The 21,356-nt window shown below is 39.9% G+C and overlaps 1 protein-coding gene and 1 long non-coding RNA gene across 2 annotated transcripts in view; one reads left to right on the top strand and one right to left on the bottom strand.

The window, feature by feature from the left end:
• Positions 1 to 21,356, bottom strand: part of LOC118545496 (uncharacterized) — an 87,250-nt gene that overhangs the window by 12,688 nt on the left and 53,206 nt on the right. The gene's annotated exons all lie outside the window — the stretch shown is intronic.
• Positions 3,440 to 16,886, top strand: LOC118545492 (N-acetyllactosaminide alpha-1,3-galactosyltransferase-like; the record flags this gene model as incomplete). Its single annotated transcript, XM_078062184.1, has 2 exons — positions 3,440 to 3,582; positions 15,602 to 16,886. Coding segments are annotated over 2 exons (837 nt in total), but the record flags the coding sequence as incomplete, so codon positions are not given.

Below are 21,356 nucleotides of genomic sequence, written 5' to 3'. Positions count from 1 at the left end.
AAAACTTTGCAAGGAGATGTCCAGTTAAGATCATGATTGGATAATGGTCTGTGACTCATCCTTCCATGATATCCTAACTTTTATCAGATCTAATCAGGACACAGAAAGCACGCAGAGAATTTAATACAAAGAACTGTTAACTAGCATAAAGTTGTTAACTAGGTAACTTGAGCTTAAACTCACGCACTCCACTGTGCTAGTATCTCCGAGCTCTTGAAAGGCCTCTTGGGACAGAGAACCAGCCCTCTAGGGAAGGGCACCATGAGGCTGGGTCTGCAAGTGTTGGAAAAGCTGAAATCTGGATTCAACTGCTGGTCTGGGAAGGAACTGCTAATATGGTGGTGTGGGATTTGAGGGAACAGGAGGCAGGCAAGGAGCCCACTGGAAACATGAAAGAGCAAGTTCCTTCTTCCTCCAGGCTTGTAATTTTTCTCCAGTGCCCTCTATTAGCAGAGCCTCACAGGGTGCCCACTGTGGCTCGCAGAGTCCCAGCTCAGCACAATAAAGCCGAGTATAGTGGGGTGGGTTTACTGATGAAAGATGCTAGCTTAATAACTGGCACAGGATCCCACTAACAAGTAAGGCATATCCTTGTAACTCAGGATGATGATTCATCCCAACAGTTGAACAAAGAAGAAAACCATATAATCATTTATACAGATTCCAAATAAACTACTGATAAAATTCAACTCCCACTGCATTTATTTTTTTTTTTCTTTTTCTTTTTTTTTTTTTGCATCGGGCTCCTTGCTCAGCAGGGAGCCTGCTTCTCCCTCTACCTGCCTCTCCCCCTGCCTGCCACTCCCCCTGCTCGTGCATTCTCTCTCTCTGAAATAAATAAATAAAATCTTCAAAAAAAGATTTGTCAATTTTGTTGATATTTTCAAAGAACCAACTTTTGGCTTCATTAATTTTATCATTTTTTTCCTCTTCCTCTATGTCAGTTGTCTCTGCTCCAGTCTTTATTCTTTGTTCCTCTGCTTGCTTTGGGTTTAGTTTGCTATTTTTTTCTAGTTCCTTAAGGTGGAAGGTTAGGTTATTATATGATATCTTTCTTCTTTTTTAATATAGATGTTTACAGCTATACATTTCCTTCTGAATATTGCTTTTCACTGCATCCCATAAGTTTTGGTATGTTTTATTTTCATTTTTGTTCATCTCAATGTATTTTTTCATTCCCTTTGTGATTTTTTTCTTGACCCCTTGGTTGTTTAAGAGTGTGTTGTTCAGTTTCCACATATTTGTGAACTTTCCAAATTTTCTTGTTATTGATTTCATTCCATGTCAATGAACAAGATAGTTTGCATGTTTCCGGCCATCTTAAGTTTATTGAGATTTGCTTTATGGCTTAACATATGATCATCCTGGAAAATGTCCCATGTGTATTTGAGAAGAATATGTATTCTGTTGTTGGCTAAAATGTTCTATGTGTATCTGATTCTTTCTTCTGCCTGCTCAAATCTGCTGTTGAAATCTTAGGGCAAGTTTTTTTTTTTTTCAGCTATTATACTTCTTAGCTCCAGAATTTCTATTTGGTTCCTTTTTATAATTTCTATCTCTTTATTCACATTCTCTATTTGTTAAGCTATTGTTCTCCCGGTTTCCTTTAGTTCTTTGTCCATAGTTTTCTTTGGCTTTTTCAGCACATTTAAAATAGTTGGTTTAAAGTCTTGTTTTAGTAAGCCTAATGTCTGGGCTTCCCTAGGGACAGTTTCCCTCTGAACGGACCATACATTCTTGTTTCTTTGCATGCATCATCATTTTTAGTTGAAAACTAGGAATTTTGTATATTATAGTGTGATCACTTTGGAAGTCAGATGCTCTCACCTCCTAGAGTTGTTTGTCTGTTTAGTGACTTTTCCAGACTATTTTTATTTTTTTATTTTTTTATTTTTTTTAAAGATTTATTTATTTATTTGAGAGAGAGAGTACATGAGAGGGGGGAGGGTTAGAGGGAGAAGCAGGCTCCTCGCTGAGCAGGGAGCCCGATGCGGGACTCGATCCAGGGACTCCAGGATCATGACCTGAGCCGAAGGCAGTCGCTTAACCAACTGAGCCACCCAGGCACCCAGACTATTTTTAAAGACCGTATTCTTTGTCTTGTTTGGTCTGCAAGGTCTCTGTTCCTTTAGCTTGTGGTCAGCTAGTGGTTTGACAGAGATATCCTTAAATGACTAGAGCAAGAGTGGTGGTGATGGTGGTGGTTGGGGGGTTATTGGAGAAGAAGGAGAAGATGAAGAGAAGGAGGAAGAGGAGAAGGGGAAGAAGAAGAAAAGAAAAGGAAGGAAAAGAGGAAAGAAAAGAAAAGAGAAAAGGAAAGAAGAAGAAGAAAGAAAAGAACCCTCTTACAGTCTTTGAAGATTGGTTCTGTGTTTGGGCTCTCCTTCAACACAGCCCAGCTATTACAACTCTGCCTTAGACTTCACTTCCTGCTTGCACTAAGTCTAAATATCATCCAGAGGTGAAAGCTTAGGATCTTCAGGGATCTTTTCACAGCACGTAACCTGCCCTGAACATGTGCATGGATTTCCTAATTCCTTGTTATACATAGGATCTTATCAAAGCCTTTACTTTTCAAAGAACTCTCTTCCAAACTTTTCTTCCCAGGCTTTCAGCACATCTAGTGTTTATTCCAACTGTTAATTTCTTGCCTCAGGTGGCAGGGGCTTGTTCCTTTTTAAAATGTTTTCAAGGACTGCCCTCCACTTACCCACTTTTCCATTCTGAGAGAGTTCTGAGTTAAGCGAAACAAAGGAAAGCACTAGCAGTCCAGTCCTTTGAGGAACTCTCATGTCCAAATGAACAAACACAATTCCTTCGGAGTTAGATCCACTCTTCTCCTCCAGAAGTAGGTACTCACAATGAGAACACGGTTTGCTGTTTTCAATACCACTCCCAAACTGGCAGGGAGTTGGTGTAAGGATAAGTTAAAATACCACAAAGCTTTCCTTCTCCTATTGTGTTGTCATCCTTTTCTTGATTTAACTTTTGCTTGATTGCTCTAAAACTCCAAACTTTGGCTACCTTCCAGAGTTTTGACAAAGTTGTTTCTGACAGTATGCAGTAACATTAGCCTGGCAGCATTTTAGAATATGAAACTGGAAAGGTCATTTTTCAAAATATGGTCTCTGAAAATAATTAATGTCAAAAAGCCTAAGACCAGGAGATTTTGTCCAAATACAGGAGATATTGCTATTTTAGACTTTGGGTGACATTTTAACTGTGTCCTCAAAGATCTTGGAATCACAGTATAACTAATTTGTAATGTACTTTTGTAATGATCTGGCCATTTCTGAGAAGCTGTTTCTCCAGTTTATCATAACCATCAAAGCTTCGAATTAGGAGTAAGGAAATGCTGCAACCAGACACAGGCTCTATACATTAGTAACATCTATTGCAGTTTTATTAAAAGATATCTTGTTCATAATTCTCATGTCTTTCTTACAGTGAACACACGAACCTGTCGACCACCAGCTGGTCAGCTCCGGTTGTATGGGATGGCACTTTCAATGAAGAAGTATTGGAAGAGTATTATCAAAAACATAAAATTACTGTGGGATTGACTGTATTTGCTGTAGGAAGGTAGGTAATGCCAAATGTCCTTTACATTCAAGCTTTTTACTGTAGAAAATGGTAGATTATCAATAATCCCACCTCAGGAATCTAGGAAAAGTGGGACAAAATAAAGCCAAAGTAAACAGAAGTAAGTAAATAGTAAAGATGAGAACAGAAATCCATGAACCTGAAAACAGAGAAGCCATAGAGAAAAATAAAAAAATCAAAAAGCTTTTTCCTTGAAAAAAAAAATCAATAAAATTCACAATCATCCAGGAAGTCTGGCAAAGAAAAAAAATTGACAAAAATTACAAATATTAGGAAAGAAACAGGGTATATCACCTCAGACCTGGCAGACATCAAAAGGATCATTGGAGAATACTAACTCTACACACATACATTTGAAAACTTAGGTGAAATGGACCTTGAAAACACTATCACAACCCACCCAACATGAAATTGACCATTTCAATAGCCCTATATCTGTTGAGGAAATAGAATTCATAATTTTAAAAACTCCCAAAGTCTTCAGGCCCAGATGTTTTCACTGGAAAATTCTACCAAATATTTAAAGAAAACATCAGTTCTACATAATCTTCAAAAAATCAAAGAGAAAGGAACACTTTCCAATTCACCTTATGAAGCAAGTGCTGCCCTCATGTCAAAATTATACCCCAAAAAGTACAAGAAAGTATTAAGTTGAACAATGTACATATTACCCATTAAAATTATACATTTTTATAAAGAGCTTCTCAAACTCAACACCCAAAAAACAAATAATCTGGTCAAGAAATGGGCAGAAGACATGAACAGATACTTCTCCAAAGAAGACATACAAATGGCTAACAGACACATGAAAAAATGTTCAATATCACTAGCCATCAGGGAAATACAAATCAAAACCACAATGAGATACCACCTTACACTAGTTAGAATGGCAAAAAATTAACAAGACAGGAAACAACAAATGTTGGTGAGGATGTGGAGAAAAGGGAACCCTCTTACACTGTTGGTGGGAATGCAAGCTGGTACAGCCACTTTGGAAAACAGTATGGAGGTTCTTCAGGAAGTTAAAAATAGAGCTACCATATGACCCAGCAATTGCACTACTAGGTATTTACCCCAAAGATACAGACGTAGTGAAAAGAAGGGGCACATGCACCCCAATGTTCATAGCAGCAATGTCCACAATAGCCAAACTGTGGAAGGAGCTGAGATGCCCTTCAACAGACAAATGGATAAAGATGTGGTATATATATATACAATGGAATATTACTCAGCCATAAGAAAGGATGAATACCTACCATTTGCATCCACATGGATGGAACTGGAGGGGGTTATGCTAAGTGAATTAAGTCAAGCCGAGAAAGACAATTATATGGTTTCACTCATATGTGGAATATAAGGAATAGTGCAGAGGATCATAGGGGAAGGGAGGGAAAACTGAATTGGGAAAAATCAGAGAGGGAGACAAACCAGGAGAGACTCTGGACTCTGGGAAACAAACTGAGGGTTACAAAAGGGGGGGGGATGGGATAACCGAGTGATGGGTATTAAGGAGGGCACGTGTTGTGATAAGCACTGGGTGTTATATGCAACTAATGAATCGTTGAACACTATATCAAAAACTAATGATGTAGGGGGGCGGAGCAAGATGGTGGAGGAGTAGGAGACCTGGATTTCATCTGGTCCCAGGAATTCAGCTGGATAGGGATCAAACCATTCTGAACACCTACGAACTCAACAGGAGATCGAAGAAAAGAATAGCAACAACTCTCTGAACAGAAAAGCGACCACTTTCTGGAAGGTAGGACGTGCGGAGAAGTGAATCCGAGGCGATATTCGGGAGGATAGATGGCGGGGGAGGGGCCTCCGTGGGCCGCTTCTGGCCAAGTGATAGAGCCACAGAGCACAAAATTGGAACTTTGAGAAGTCTGCTCCGCTAAGGGACGGCGCTCCAGTGGCTAAGCAGGGGATGGAACCCTCGCAGGACAGTGTGGTCTGAGGACCCTCAGGATCACAGAAAGACTGGGGGTGCCTGAGTGCAGCAGAGCTCCCAGGTATCGGAGCAGGGAAGCCAGCTGCAGAGACAGAGCCGAGGCGCAGGCTCTCAGCTCGGGGTTGCCATAAACCGTGATCCGCGGCACAGTCGGGCTACTGCTCCTCCAGCAGGGACCCAACAAGCAGCAGATCCTCCCCCGGGAGGAGCAGCGCGGGAGCGCACCGCAGGGATCTGCTGGGTTTGGAGACTCCACCCGGGGTCGGGTGCCAGAGGTAGAAACACTCGGTCACAGGCCGGGTGAGCACGGAGTGCGGCCGGAGACCGGGGAGACAGGAGTGACTGACTGCTTTTCTCTGGGGGCTCACTGAGGAGCGGGGCCCAAGTTCTCGGCTCCTCCGGGGCGGAGATTGGGGGGCCGCCATTTTCACTCTCGGCCTCCAAAGCAGCAGGGAACAAAAGCTCCCGAGAGCAAACCCGAGCAGATTACTTAGCCGGGATCGGGCAAGGGCGGGGCAATTCCGCCTCCGGCAAAGACATTTGGAAACCACGGCAACAGACCCCTCCCCCAGAAGATCAGCAAGAACCGCCCGCCAAGACCAAGTTTACTGATCAATGAGAACGGCAGAACTCCAGCGCTAGGGGAATACTGCACATATAATCCATAGCTTTTTTACCATGATTCTTTAGTCTTTCAAAGTTAATTTTTTTTAACTGTCTTTTTTTTTTTTAATTTTTCTTTTTCCCTTTTTCAATCAACATCTTATCAATCCCTTTTTTAAAAAACATTTTTATTTTTCATTTTTGGGTCATATTCTATCCCTTCATAGTAGTTACCCTTATTTTTGGCATATATATATAAGTTGTTCTCTCTTTAAAATTTTGAGATACAGTTTCTTCTAACAGATCAAAATATACCCTAAATCTCTAGTGTATGGCTTTTTTTTTTTTTTTTTTTGGATAGTGTATGGCTTTGTTCTAGTCTCCTGCCTGATCACATTCTCTCCCTTTTTCCTTTTTTTTTAATCCTCTTCTTTCTTTTTTCAAACAACTTATCAATTCCTTTTATAAAATCTTTTATAATTTTCATCTTTACAGTCATATTCCATCCCTTCATTGTATTAACCCTTATTTTTATACATATATAAGTTTTTCTTTCTTTAAAATTTTGGGAGGCACTTTTCTTCTAACAGACCAAAATACACCCAAAATCTAGTGTGTGGCACCGATCTATGCACCAGCCTGATCATATTTGATCATATTCTGGTTTTTTTGTTTTGTTCTGTTTTTGTTTGTTTTTATCTTTTTCTTTTTCTTTTTTTTTTTTTCCTTTTCTTTTTTCTTTCTTTCCCTTTCTTTTCCCCCAGTTTCAGGTCTTTTCTGATTTGTTTAGAGTATATTTTCTGGGGACGTTGGTACCCTGTTAGCATTTTGTTCTCTCATTCATCTATTTTGTCCAGAGGAGTCTGGACAAAATGACAAGAGGGAAAAAATCACCTCAACAAAAAGAACAAGAGGCAGTACCAACTGCCAGGGACCTACTCGATAGGGACATTAGTACAATGTTGGAACTAGAGTTCAGAATGATGATTTTAAAGATACTAGCTGGGCTTGAAAAAAACATGGAAGTTATTAGAGAAACACTTTCTGGAGAAATAAAAACTAAAATCTAACCAAGTCAAAATCAAAAAGGCTATTAATGAGGTACAATCAAAAATGGGGGCTCTAACTGCTAGGATAAATGAGGCAGAAGAGAGAATTAATGATATAGAAGACCAAATGATGGTAAATAAAGAAGCTGAGAAAAAGAGAGATAAACAACTGGATCACGAGGGCAGAATTCGAGAGATAAGCGATACCATAAGACAAAACAACATTAGAATAATTGGGATCCCAGAAGAAGAAGAAAGAGAGAGAGGGGCAGAAGGTATATTGGAGCAAATTATAGCAGAGAACTTCCCTAATTTGGGGAAGGAAACAGGCATCAAAATCCAGGAGGCACAGAGAACCCCTCTCAAAATCAATAAAAATAGGTCAACACCCCAACATCTAATAGTAAAACTTACGAGTCTCAGAGACAAAGAGAAAATCCTGAAAGCAGCTCGGGAGAAGAGATCTGTAACCTACAATGGTAGAAACATTAGATTGGCAACAGACCTATCCACAGAGACCTGGCAGGCCAGAAAGGACAGGTATGATATATTCAGAGCACTAAATGAGAAAAATATGCAGCCAAGAATACTATATCCAGCTAGGCTGTCACTGAAAATAGAAGGAGAGATAAAAAGCTTCCAGGACAAACAAAAACTAAAGGAATTTGCAAACACGAAACCAGCCCTACAAGAAATATTGACAGGGGTCCTCTAAGCAAAGAGAGAGCCTAAAAGCAACATAGACCAGAAAGGAACACAGACAATATACAGTAACAGTCACCTTACAGGCAATACAATGGCACTAAATTCATATCTTTCAATAGTTACCCTGAATGTAAATGGGCTAAATGTCCCAATCAAAAGACACAGGCTATCAGATTGGATCAAAAGACAAGACCCATCAATATGCTGTCTGCAAGAGAATCATTTTAGACCCAAAGACACCCCCAGATTGAAAGTGAAGGGGTGGAAAACCATTTACCATGCTAATGGACACCAAAAGAAAGCTGGGGTGGCAATCCTTATATCAGACAAATTAGATTTTAAACCAAAGACTGTAATAAGAGATGAAGAAGGACACTATATCCTACTTAAAGGGTCTATCCAACAACTGTAAATATCTATGCCCCTAACACAGGAGCAGCCAATTATATAAGGCAATTAATAACAAAAGCAAAGAAACACATCGACAACAATACAATAATAGTGGGGGACTTTAACACCCCCCTCACTGAAATGGACAGATCATCTAAGCAAAAGATCAACAAGGAAATAAAGACTTTAAATGACACACTGGACCAAATGGACTTCACAGATATATTCAGAACATTCCATCCCAAAGCAACAGAATACACATTCTACTCTAGTGCCCATGGAACATTCTCCAGAATAGATCACATCCTAGGTCACATATCAGGTCTCAACTGGTACCAAAAGATTGGGATCATTCCCTGCCTATTTTCAGACCACAATGCTTTGAAACTAGAACTCAATCACAAGAGGAAAGTCAGAAAGAACTCAAATACATGGAGGCTAAAGAGCATCCTACTAAAGAATGAATGGGTCAACCAGGAAATTAAAGAAGAATTTAAAAAAATTCATGGAAACAAATGAAAATGAAAACACAACTGTTCAAAATCTTTGGGATACAGCAAAGGCAGTCCTAAGAGGAAAGTATATAGCAATACAAGCCTTTCTCAAGAAACAAGAAAGGTCGCAAATACACAACCTAACCCTACACCTAAAGGACCTGGAGAGAGAACAGCAAATAAAGCCTAAACCCAGCAAGAGAAGAGAAATAATAAAGATCAGAGCAGAAATCAATGAAATAGAAACCAAAGAACAGTAGAACAGATCAACGAAACAAGGAGCTGGTTCTTTGAAAGAATTAACAAGATTGATAAACCCCTGGCCAGACTTATCAAAAAGAAAAGAGAAATGACCCAAATCAACAAAATCATGAATGGAAGAGGAGAGATCACAACCAACACCAAAGAAATACAAACAATTATAAGAACATATCATGAGCAACTATATGCCAGCAAATTAGATAATCTGGAAGAAATGGATGCATTCCTAGAGATGTATCAACTACCAAAACTGAACCAGGAAGAAATAGAAAACCTGAACAGACCTATAACCACTAAGGAAATTGAAGCAGTCATCAAAAATCTCCCAACAAACAAAAGCCCAGGGCCAGATGGCTTCCCAGGGGAATTCTACCAAACATTTCAAGAAGAATTAATACCTATTCTTCTGAAACTGTTCCAAAAAATAGAAATGGAAGGAAAACTTCCAAACTCGTTTTATGAGGCCACCATTACCTTGATCCCCAAACCAGACAAAGACCCCATCAAAAAGGAGAATTACAGACCAATACCCTTGATGAACATGGATGCAAAAATTCTCACCAAAATACTAGCCAATAGGATGCAACAGTACATTAAAAGGATTATTCACCATGACCAAGTGGGATTTATCCCTGGGCTGCAAGGTTGGTTCAACATCCGCAAATCAATCAATGTGATACATTAATAAAAGAAAGAACAAGAACCATATGATCCTCTCAATAGATGCAGAAAAAGCATTTGACAAACTACAGCATCCTTTCTTGATCAAAACTCTTCAGAGTATAGGCATAGAGGGTACATACCTCAATGTCATAAAAGCCATCTATGAAAAACCCACAACGAATAGCATTCTCAATGGGGAAAAACTGAGAGCTTTCCCCCTAAGGTCAGGAACGCGGCATGGATGTCCACTATCACCACTGCTATTGAACATAGTATTAGAAGTCCTAGGCACAGCAATCAGACAACAAAAAAGAAATCAAAAGCATCCAAATCGGCAAAGAAGAAGTCAAACTCTCACTGTTTGCAGATGATATGATACTTTATGTGGAAAACCCAAAAGACTCCACCCCAAAACTGCTAGAACTCATACAGGAATTCAGTAAAGTGGCAGGATATAAAATCAATGCACAGAAATCAGTGGCATTCCTATACACCAACAACAAGACAGAAGAAAGAGAAATTAAGGAGTTGATCCCATTTACAATTGCACCGAAAACCATAAGATACCTAGGAATAAATCTAACCAAAGAGGCAAAGAACCTGTACTATAGAATAGTCATGAAAGAAATCGAGGAAGACACAAAGAAATGGAAAAACGTTCCATGCTCATGGATTGGAAGAACAAATATTGTGAAGATGTCAATCCTACCTAGAGCAATCTACACATTCAATGCAATCCCTATCAAAATACCATCAACTTTTTTCAAAGAAATGGAACAAATAATCCTAAAATTTGTATGGAACCAGGAAAGACCTCAAATAGCCAGAGGAATGTTGAAAAAGAAAAGCAAAGCTGGCAGCATCACAATTCCGGACTTAAAGCTCTATTACAAAGCTGTCATCATCAAGACAGTATGGTACTGGCACAAAAACAGACACATCGATCAGTGGAACAGAATAGAGAGCCCAGAAATGGACCCTCAACTCTATGGCCAACTAATCTTCGACAAAGCAGGAAAGAATGTCCAGTGGAAAAAAGACAAGTCTCTTCAACAAATGGTGTTGGGAAAATTGGACAGCCACATGCAGAAGAATGAAACTGGACCATTTCCTTACACCACACACAAAAATAGACTCAAAATGGTTGAAAGACCTCAATGTGAGACAGGAGTCCATCAAAATCCTAAAGGAGAACACAGGCAGCAACCTCTTCGACCTCAGTCGCAGCAACTTCTTCCTAGACACATCCCCAAAGGCAAGGGAAGCAAGGGCAAAAATGAACTATTGGGACTTCATCAAGATAAAAAGCTTTTGCACAGCAAAAGAAATAGTCAACGAAACCAAAAGACAACTGAGAGAATGGGAGAAGATATTTGCAAATGACATATCAGATAAAGGGCTAGTATCCAAAATCTATAAAGAACTTCTTAAACTCAACACCCAAAGAACAAATGATCCAATCAAGAAATGGGCAGAAGACATGAACAGACATTTTTCCAAAGAAGACATCCAAATGGCCAACAGACACATGAAAAAGTGCTCAACATCGCTCGGCATCAGGGAAATCCAAATCAAAACCTCAATGAGATACCACCTCACACCAGTCAGAATGGCTAAAATTAACAAGTCAGGAAATGACAGATGTTGGCGGGGATGCGGAGAAAGGGGACCCTCCTACACTGTTGGTGGGAATGCAAGCTGGTGCAACCACTCTGGAAAACAGTATGGAGGTTCTTCAAAAAGTTGAAAATAGAGCTACCATACAATCCAGCAATTGCACTACTGGGTATTTACCCCAAAGATACAAAAGTAGGGATCCGAAGGGGTACGTGCACCCCGATGTTTATAGCAGCCATGTCCACAATAGCCAAACTGTGGAAAGAGCCAAGATGTCCATCGACAGATGAATGGATAAAGAAGAGGTGGTATATATATACAATGGAATATTATGCAGCCATCAAAAAGAATGAAATCTTGCCATTTGCAACGACGTGGATGGAACTGGAGGGTATTATTCTGAGCGAAGTAAGTCAATCAGAGAAAGACATGTATCATATGACCTCACTGATATGAGGAATTCTTAATCCCAGGAAACAAACTGAGGGTTGCTGGAGTGGTGGGGGGTGGGAGGGATGGGTGGCTGGGTGATGGACACTGGGGAGGGTATGTGCTATGGTGAGCACTGTGAAGTGTGCAAGACTGTTGAATCATAGATCTGTACCTCTGAAGCAAATAATACATTATATGTTAAAAAAAAAAAAAAAGAAGATAGCAGGAGGGGAAGAATGAAGGGGGGGAAATCGGAGGGGGAGACGAACCATGAGAGACGATGGACTCTGAAAAACAAACTGAGGGTTCTAGAGGGGAGGGGGGTGGGAGGATGGGTTAGCCTGGTGATGGGTATTAAAGACGGCACGTTCTGCATGGAGCACTGGGTGTTATATGCAAACAATGAATCACGGATCACTACATCAAAAACTAATGATATAATGTATGGTGATTAACATAACATAATAAAAAAAAAAAGAGGATTTCTAATATTTGCCATCCAAAGAGCTTTAACTGAGATGAAGAGAAAAAAAAAAACAAAAAAACGAATAATGTACTATATATTGGCTAATTGAACATAATAATAAAATAAATAAATAAATAAATATAAATAAAATAATGAATTTTATCAACTTTATAGCAACTCATTATTAGATATTGATAGTAATTTATTCTTTTTTAAAATAGACCTTTTTAAAAAGTTTTATTTATTTTTTTTAGTAATCTTTACACCCAATGTGGGGCTTGAACTCACAACCCCAAGATCAAGAGTCACATGCTCTTCTGACTGAGCCAGCCAGGCGCCCCGATAGTAATTTATATTTAAAAAGAAAATACCACAGGGGTGCCTGGGTGGCTCGGTTAAGTGCCTGCCTTTGGCTCAGGTCATGATCCCAGAATCCTGGGATTGAGCCCCACATCGGGCTCCCCGCTCAGTGGGGAGTCTGCCTCTCCCCCTCCCTCTGCTCCTCCCCCCACTCATGCTCTCTCTCTCACTCTCTCTCCCGCTCTCTCTCAAATAAATAAATAAAATCTTAAAAAAAAAAAAAAGAACACAGAAGGAAAGAGGAAGGAAGGGAGGAAGGAGGGAGGGAGGGAAGGAGAGGGAGAGAGGGAGAGAGAGAGAGAGGGAGGGAGGTAGGAATCCTTACAGAAGAAGTTCCTGTATACCTCTTTCCCAGATCCATTCTGACCCCTCTCCATTGCTGCCCCAGGATCTGTAAGTGGGCACAGTGAGTGACCCCATGCTGGGGCAATGTTCCTACTTTCAGAACATAGATGGAGCTTCTGCTTCCTTCCCACCCTCCTTCAGTAGAACACAGTGAGTCTTAGAAGAGTCCTATGCAAGTGAAGGGGCACTGAAACCAAAGCCTCATTAACTTTATCATAAAAACTCCTAGTGTGTGTTAAAGAACCCCTGAAAATCTCAGTAATTGATGGCATCAAGTGCCTCTGAAATTAGGAGTGTAGGTGGGACTGAAAACCTAGATTGAAAGTATCTATATAGAGCATTTAGACATGAATATTTGCAACAGGGATGAACAAATAAGCCAATATAATAAAACACAAACGCCCACGCAAATGTGAAAGACTATGGCTATGGCTATTACATTGTGGATCTGTAGGGAAAGACTTCCATAAATGATGCTGGAGAGAGTTGATGTCCGCATGAGAACACCGCAATTGTACCTCTATGGCATATATGTATGGCAAGCATATACAAACATAGTTCCCAGGTAGTTTGAAGACCAAAAGTTAAAGGGAAAAACCACAGTATATCTTCGTGAAATCAAGACAAGAAAGGAGTTCTTAATCAAGATACAGAAAATACTGATCATAAAGGAAAAGGTTGATAAATGTGACTGTATTAAAATTAACTTTACCTAAGAAAACATCAGAAAAACCCAAACTAGAGAGAAACTGAGAACAGACTGGAGGAGCCTAAGGAGACATCATGACAAAATGCAGTATGTATTCTGGATTGGAGCTTGGAAACTAAAAAGGCCATGAGGGGAAAAACTGGTGAAATCAAAATAAAATCTGTGGTTTAGTTATAGTCTTTAACCAGTTATAGTCTTTAAGCACTGATAATTTCCTAGTTTTGACAAATGTACCATGGTTAAGATATTAACATTAGGGGAAGGTGGGTACAGCCTATATGGGAACTCTCTATAACATGTTTGCACCTGTTCTGTAAATCAAATACCATTCCAAAATAGAAAGTGTTTAAAAAATTGAGGAAAAAATGTTCTCCATTATAGTGAGAGCGCCTGACAATAACCTTTTTTTCCATGTCAAAGACATCCAACTCAAATAAACCTATTGCCAGTCTTGACGTGGTCACTAGCTAAACAACTAGGTAAAGAGCCAGGCCACCCCTCCCATGAAATTCCCCTTTTAAAGAAAGGCCTGGGTAACCTACATTACCCACCACTTGAGTGACCCTGCGTTTTCCTTCCTGTGCTTTCATTCTTGCTCTTGGGTTTTAAATTGTGAAACCCTAGGCCCCCCACCCTGATAAGGGCAGAACCCCCAAAGTCCCCCCTTCTCTCTCCCTACATAGGACCTCACTCTGTGACCCTGCGCTTATCTTGTACCCTCCAGGACTTGTGAGAAATAAACCTTGTTTTTTCAAAGTTCTCTGATGGTTGTTGCTGAGATGCATCTTGCAAGTGTAATAAGAACCACCAGGGCTGGTCCAGCCAACATTGGCTCTGGTAGGGGAAATGTCTGTGGGGGTCTCACCACAACTAGCAGGGTTCAGGTGAGTCCCAGGCATTCCCAGCCAATAGGATTACTATCAAAGCCTGAGAACAACAAAAACAGCCCTATATTATGCCATACACAAAAATTAATTCAAACGGATAACCAACTTAATGTGAAAGTTAAAACAATAAAGCAACTAGAAGAAAACATAGGAGCATATTTTCACTACTTTGAGGAGGCAACGATTTCTGAAATGTAATACAAAAGCACGAACCATAAAAAATGTGGATAAATTATATTTCTTTGGATTGGAGTTGCTAGTTTCCAACTCAGTAGAATATTTTAAGTGATATTTTTCATAATTTATCTTACTTTAATTATTTAAATTGCCATAATTTTAGATATTCCAAACAAGAAAGTTTTCTCTTGACTCCATCTGCTATGTTTCTTAAAACTTAGGTCAATATTCAGAACTTATTTTTAATGATTATATAAACATTATTTGAAGCTGAGGCATGTATGATTACCCTTCTTTTTTTGAATTTACCTGAGGCCATTTATTATTCTGAGAATTTTCACTGGGTGGAGAGACCAGAAAAGAGAAAGTTTTGTTTTCTAATCCTACAATCTTAGCACTATACTAAAGGCCACGAGGCAAAATAAGAGAGACCTTGCAGATAGTGGTCGCTGACCATGGTACCTCTAACCTTTTCTGCATAACTGACCCCTCATAAAGCAAGCCCCAGACATCAATCACTGTTCTTGCAATGCCCCAAGACCTTCTTGCCTCCAACCTGAAAAGCAAGTTCCCTCTTCTCTGATAACCCTGAAGACTCTGGTTCTCATCTTGCACTGGGCTCTATGCTGTTTCCTGATCTCAACAAGTTTCATTCCCCCTCGTGAGGAAGTCCTCTTCTCTCCTATAATTCACAGAACCCCGTCAAGGAAAGGAAAGGCGGATGATTTCACTTGCTTTTACACCACTTAAATACAACTCAAGAAGTATATCTAATATTTGGTTTGCTTACTAGCATGTTTGGACAAACTACAGCCAGGATAATTTAAGTAGTATGTGTTCCACCAAAATGTAAGACAATGAACTTAGTCATTTCTTATTTGCTTCACAGATATATTGACCACTATTTGAAGAAATTTGTATTATCTGCAGATGAGTTTTTTATGGTTGGCCATAAAGTCATAATTTATGTCCTGATAGATGACTTCTCCAGGATGCCTTGGATACAGCTGAGTCCCCTCCGTTCCATCAAAGTGTTTGAAATTAAGCGAGAGAAGAGATGGCAAGATATCAGTATGATGCGTATGAAGGTTATTAGTGAACATGTTATGGATCATATCCAATATGAAGTTGACTTTCTCTTCTGCATGGACGTGGATCAAATCTTCATAAGGAAATATGGATTGGAGACTCTGGGGGAGTCAGTAGCTCAGTTACATGCTTATTGGTACAAGGAAGATCCTACAGTGGTGCCATATGAAAGAAGTGAGTTATCAGAAGCATATATACCTTTTGGTATGGGAGATTTTTATTACCATGCTGCTGTATTTGGTGGCACTCCCATTCAAGTTCTCGATATTGCCAGGGAGTGCTTAAAAGGAATCATGAATGACAAGAAAAACAGCATCGAAGCAGTGTGGCATGAGGAAAGTCACTTAAACAAGTACTTCTTTCTCCATAAACCCACTAAACTCTTATCACCGGAATATTGCTGGGATTTTACTAAAACAGATGTTCCTTTTATTTACAGTATCAAACTCTTTTGGGCTAAAAAGGATTATGAACATCTTAGGGTGACAATGTAATTATATAGCACTTCCTTCAGGTTGCTGAAGTTAAGAGCATCATTTTGTCTTATTCCTTAGGAAATTAGCACTTGATAAATTTTACCACTAAAAAAAAGAATCACTAACAAAATGGCAAGGCCACCAACACAGCATACTCATACTTTTCCTCATATTCATTTTGAATTGTATAAGATGGGATATAGCAGTTGCAGAATGAATGTATTGACATCAGATGGAGATACAGTGATTTCATATCCTGTGTGAATGTTGAGGAAATATTATTTGTTGGATCACAATGAACAAAATAGAATCTCTCACAAGAAAATGAAACCTGAAATATTTTTATTGATCCATGTAGATACACATTTCTCATATTGCATAAGAAAGGGGATTGTCTAGAGGTGTGGATAAGAAGTCACTGCAAGAATAGTAATATTCTCTCTATGTAAAACATTAAAGACGTTAAAGTTGCCACCAGATGGACAGATAATTACTTAGGAAACTGAGTCATTCAAAAAAATTTTTGAATTTGTAGTTTTAAAACTACAAAGTTGTTTGTTGTAAAAACTAATTGAAAAGAAAATAAACAAGATACAGAGAAAATTGAAAGCCCCCCCTTTACTCTCCCTTTGAAAACCTACCCTTCAATAATCCTTTCATATGCATTTACATACCTACCACATGAATACACACACACACAGACACACACTCACATGCTTATTTAATATTTTATACAAACTGATTTATACCACACACATGCGCACATACATGCACACACACAGATTTTATCACTAGTCAGGGTCCAGTTAGGAAAACAGATACTACTATTCTCGGTATTTTAAACAGTGGGGATTTAATGCAGGGAACTGGACATATAAAAGAGGAAAACAGATACTACTATTCTCGGTATTTTAAACAGTAGGGATTTAACGCAAGGAACTGGACATATAAAATGAGGAGTACACAAGAGAGAGTGGAGCAACCCATAATTTTTTCTTTTAAATGAAGGCAATAGCACTCCTAAGGCTGAAGGAAAAATTGTAGAATGTCCAGAAATCACTAGAACCTAGCATGAGTAGCCAGGCACGAGTGGGGACAACAAAGAGAGGAGTCCCAGTCACTGCTAAAGATGGAGACAGAGACAGACACAAGAGAGAAACATACAGACTTTTCTCCTTCTCCTATCCTGTCTTCCTGTTTTCCACTGTCCAGTGCTATCCACTAGTCAGATGCAAGGGAGTCTGGGAGACATAGGTCCCTGCCATACTGAGCAGAGCGCAGGAAAAATGAGAGAGGAATCTGACAGTAAACAGACAAATGGCTACCACAGTTCACCCATTTTGCCACGAAGCATCCATACTCCTCCTTCCACCCATGCCTAACTCCCATAAAACAATGTCATGTTTCTACCTCGCAGAATTCAACCAACTTTTGTATAAATAGTCACTTTCTTCCCAAAAGGGTGAAACACAAAGTACCACCCGACATCGTTTCCCTCATCATGTCCAGGAACCCAAGATGATATGAGGTCCTCTCCCTCAGGACTGTATGTGGCTCTTCAGTTTGATGAACTCTGATCTAAATTGTAAAGAAAAGAATAACTAACACTCCTCCTTAAAAAAAAAAAAAAAAAAAGGAGGAGGAGGAGAAGGAAAAAAGGAAAATAATTGGTTAGCACATAAAAAGCTATATATATATATCATATATATATATACACACAGATTTATGTTTATAATATAAATATACATGCCTGCTATAGTCCTCATTTCTGTAGCCAGTTCTAAAGTCAAGTTCATATTGATCACTTCTTTCTTCCACCACCAGTTTTATGTTCCTCACCCTCTGCTAGAAGGTCAGCTGAACAGGGTTCTTTACTGGTGAGATGACATAAACATTTTCTCTGTGGGATCTGAGTCTTTAGTGGGTCTTTATTCATTGGATTGCCATGGTTTTCCCCTAACAAGGACTGTTGGATAAAGTAGTTTAAGAGGCTCCCAGGGAGCACCTTGAATTCTAAATACAGCCCTCATTCTACTATTGTGTAATAGCAGCCTGCTTTCATCTTGATAATTGTGATAAGTTCCCTTATCCAGTACAGAGACCCCTTCTCTGGCTGTTGATTCAGCATGATGAGAAGGCAAAATGGCCAGGGGAAGTCTCAGATCCCAATTCAACAGGACCATCACTTTATTTCCTAGTGCACTAGGACCTCCAAACTCACTGAGCCCAGGGTTGCAGAGAAGGAAGTGAATATTGCTTCGGTAGATTATTTGGTGTGATTGTAAAAGAAAGCCTCACATCTCTACTTCCTAGTTCCAGGATCTATGCATTCTGGCTTTGAGGAAGACAATATGATATAGCGACCACTATTTTAAGATATATCCCATACCTTTAGGACAGCACCCCAATGTCACCAAATGTTGTCTTATAGTTGATACTGTAACTGAGTCTTCTTTAGGCCATTTCATAAAGTTAGCTGCTTCTGCGTCATGAGTTACATGGTAAGACCAGTGAATTCCATGGATAGGAACACTTACTTGACAATAAAATCTATCTCCTTGTCAGAGGCAATGAATAAAACATTCCGTAAGTCTACAAGTGGTGGTGCTCGCAGAGGCACTATGGAAAAGAAAGGTATATCTGTACCCAGAATATATTTGTTTGGGGACAAATCTCTTCTCCTTCCCTGATGGAAAAGATCCAAGGTAATCAATATGCCACCAGCGGCCAGACAGTCCCTCAGAAGAAAAGAGTCATACGATGCACTCAGGATGGCCTCTGCTGTTGGGTGGTTGTGCCTTTAGCAGCAGAGAAAGTCAAATCGTCATTGATGAGAGGAAAGTCTACCTTACTGAGCCATCAGATAGCCTCCATCCCTGCCACCAAGGCCACTTTGTACATGGGTCATCAAGAAAGCACTGTGGTGGCTGCAGAAAGAGGCTGGCTGACATCAAAGAAGTTTTTCTCTACTTGATTACTAAGAGCCTCCTCTACTAAGATTGCTCTTTGGTGAGTATTTTCATGGGACAGGCACATCCTTACACTCTGTACCTATTTCAGAAGCCCATAAAGGACCTCAGACTTTCTTGTCACCAATCTTTCTTTCTTTTTTTTTTTTTAAAGATTTTTTATTTATTTATTTGAGAGAGAGAATGAGATAGAGAGAGAGAGCATGAGAGGGGGGAGGGCCAGAGGGAGAAGTAGACTGCCCGCCGAGCAGGGAGCCCGACGCGGGACTTGATCCCGGGACCCCAGGATCATGACCCGAGCCGAAGGCAGTCGCCCAACCGAGCCACCCAGGCGCCCTCTTGTCACCAATTTTTCAATCAGCAAGTCCAATCTCATAGAAATGACTTCTACTGATAATGGATTACAGCTGCATATATCCAAGCTTTTAGCTTGTTGGATCAGAAAGCATTAAGTTCATGGTGTGTAGGAGAAGTCATAGTTCAAGTAAATTTAGAATCCCATGTGTCCAGTATTCATTCTCTACCTGGCTATGAAAAATGCTCTATTTAGTATCTATACCTGCCACTTTAACGGGCTAAGGGGCACAGATCCTTGCTCTGCAGACTGTCTTACACAGAGCCTTGTCTTGTTCTGGGTCTCCCTCAAATTGGTTTCTCAACACACAGGTCAGAGTGGCACTCATGTACAATATATGTTGTCTCCTATATCCAAAAAGTCCCTCTGAGCTTTATGCATACTCTGATTTGCTGGTAAATGGTGCAAGGTGCAGGAACTGCCTAGAGCCAATAACCCTACATGGCTCTGCAGAAATGTCACTGATGTGTCAGGCCCCTGAATTTTTCTTCCACCTCCTGGCATACATTTGTATTAGCATGACATCTGGGATTCTTGCTCCTTTCTGCTCAAAATGCTCAGCACGGCGTGAACAACGGTAGTCTGTAAGATGTCCGGGTGGTCAAGGGCGCTGTGGATTACATTACGACAACGCAGAAGTTTGTGTAACTCTGAGGTTTACTGATGTCTGTCAGGTAAAAGCAAACTGCTTTGGATAATCCATACTAACTGGTATAAGGAAAAGCATCTGTCACCTGCAGACCAAATACCAGGGACTGCTCTAGCAAAGATACAACACCAGAGCAGTAGCTGTAGTTGGAGTCACCACTTGATAAACTTTATGATGATTGCCAGGCAGACTGCAAATGTCTCCATCTTTAATGCTGGCCAAACAAGCAAGGATATTAACAAATCTCAGGGAAGTGTACCTGCTTCAATAACTTCAGAACCTCAGTTCAATCCAATATTATATTCCATTCATCTTCATCTAATATCATTAGATATTAAACAAGGGTGTAATAGGAATCGACAACCTGCAGTGTTGGAGTTTTTAATGGCAGCACTAATCTTTACAATTGCCACAGGGAGCTGTTATTATTATATAACTTTTGATTTACTACTTTAGTAGGAGAGCCTTTTCCATTGGCTTCAATTTGACCCTTCTTACCATGTTCATCCTTATACCATGAGTCAAAGACTGATGTAAGTATTCTACTAGTTGCTGAATATATATTTTTCAACCATGAATTCAGGAATTCAGAAACCACAGAGTGGCTCTTTTATATGATGGGACCACTGTGAGATAAACTCAGGGTAGAATTTAATTTATCCCCTATTCTCCATAAGCCTCTGTTTAGTAGATCACGATGCTATTTCTAGCCTCTAGAAATTGTCAGCTCAGAGCTAGTGTCCATTCTGCATTTTCCTCCAAGGACACAGTCATCCTACTAAGTGACCACAGGTCCTCCCTTGAGGTGACATAGACTCCTCTTCAGTCAAGAGACTCCAGGCCTATAAACTGACTTAGGTATGGGAACACGATGAGATACCATAACTTGTTACTGTGACAATTCAAGTCAGGTTTCTGCTCACCAGGGCTAGGGTTTCCCCAATAATGTAAATCCCATAGTTCTTATTGAAATCTGAGAGTCCATTTCAATATCAGTATCTCCCCACACTGATTCATTTCTCAATGACTTAGTGAAAGAGAGAGTCCTAAGTCCTCCCCCCCGCCACCCCCTGGAACATAGTTGGGGGGAAGGCAAATGGTGTGAA

Source organism: Halichoerus grypus, chromosome 14 (assembly GCF_964656455.1).
Source record: "Halichoerus grypus chromosome 14, mHalGry1.hap1.1, whole genome shotgun sequence".
In the NCBI taxonomy this organism is placed as follows: domain Eukaryota; kingdom Metazoa; phylum Chordata; class Mammalia; order Carnivora; family Phocidae; genus Halichoerus; species Halichoerus grypus.
This window is presented reverse-complemented; position numbering and strand designations above follow the sequence as displayed.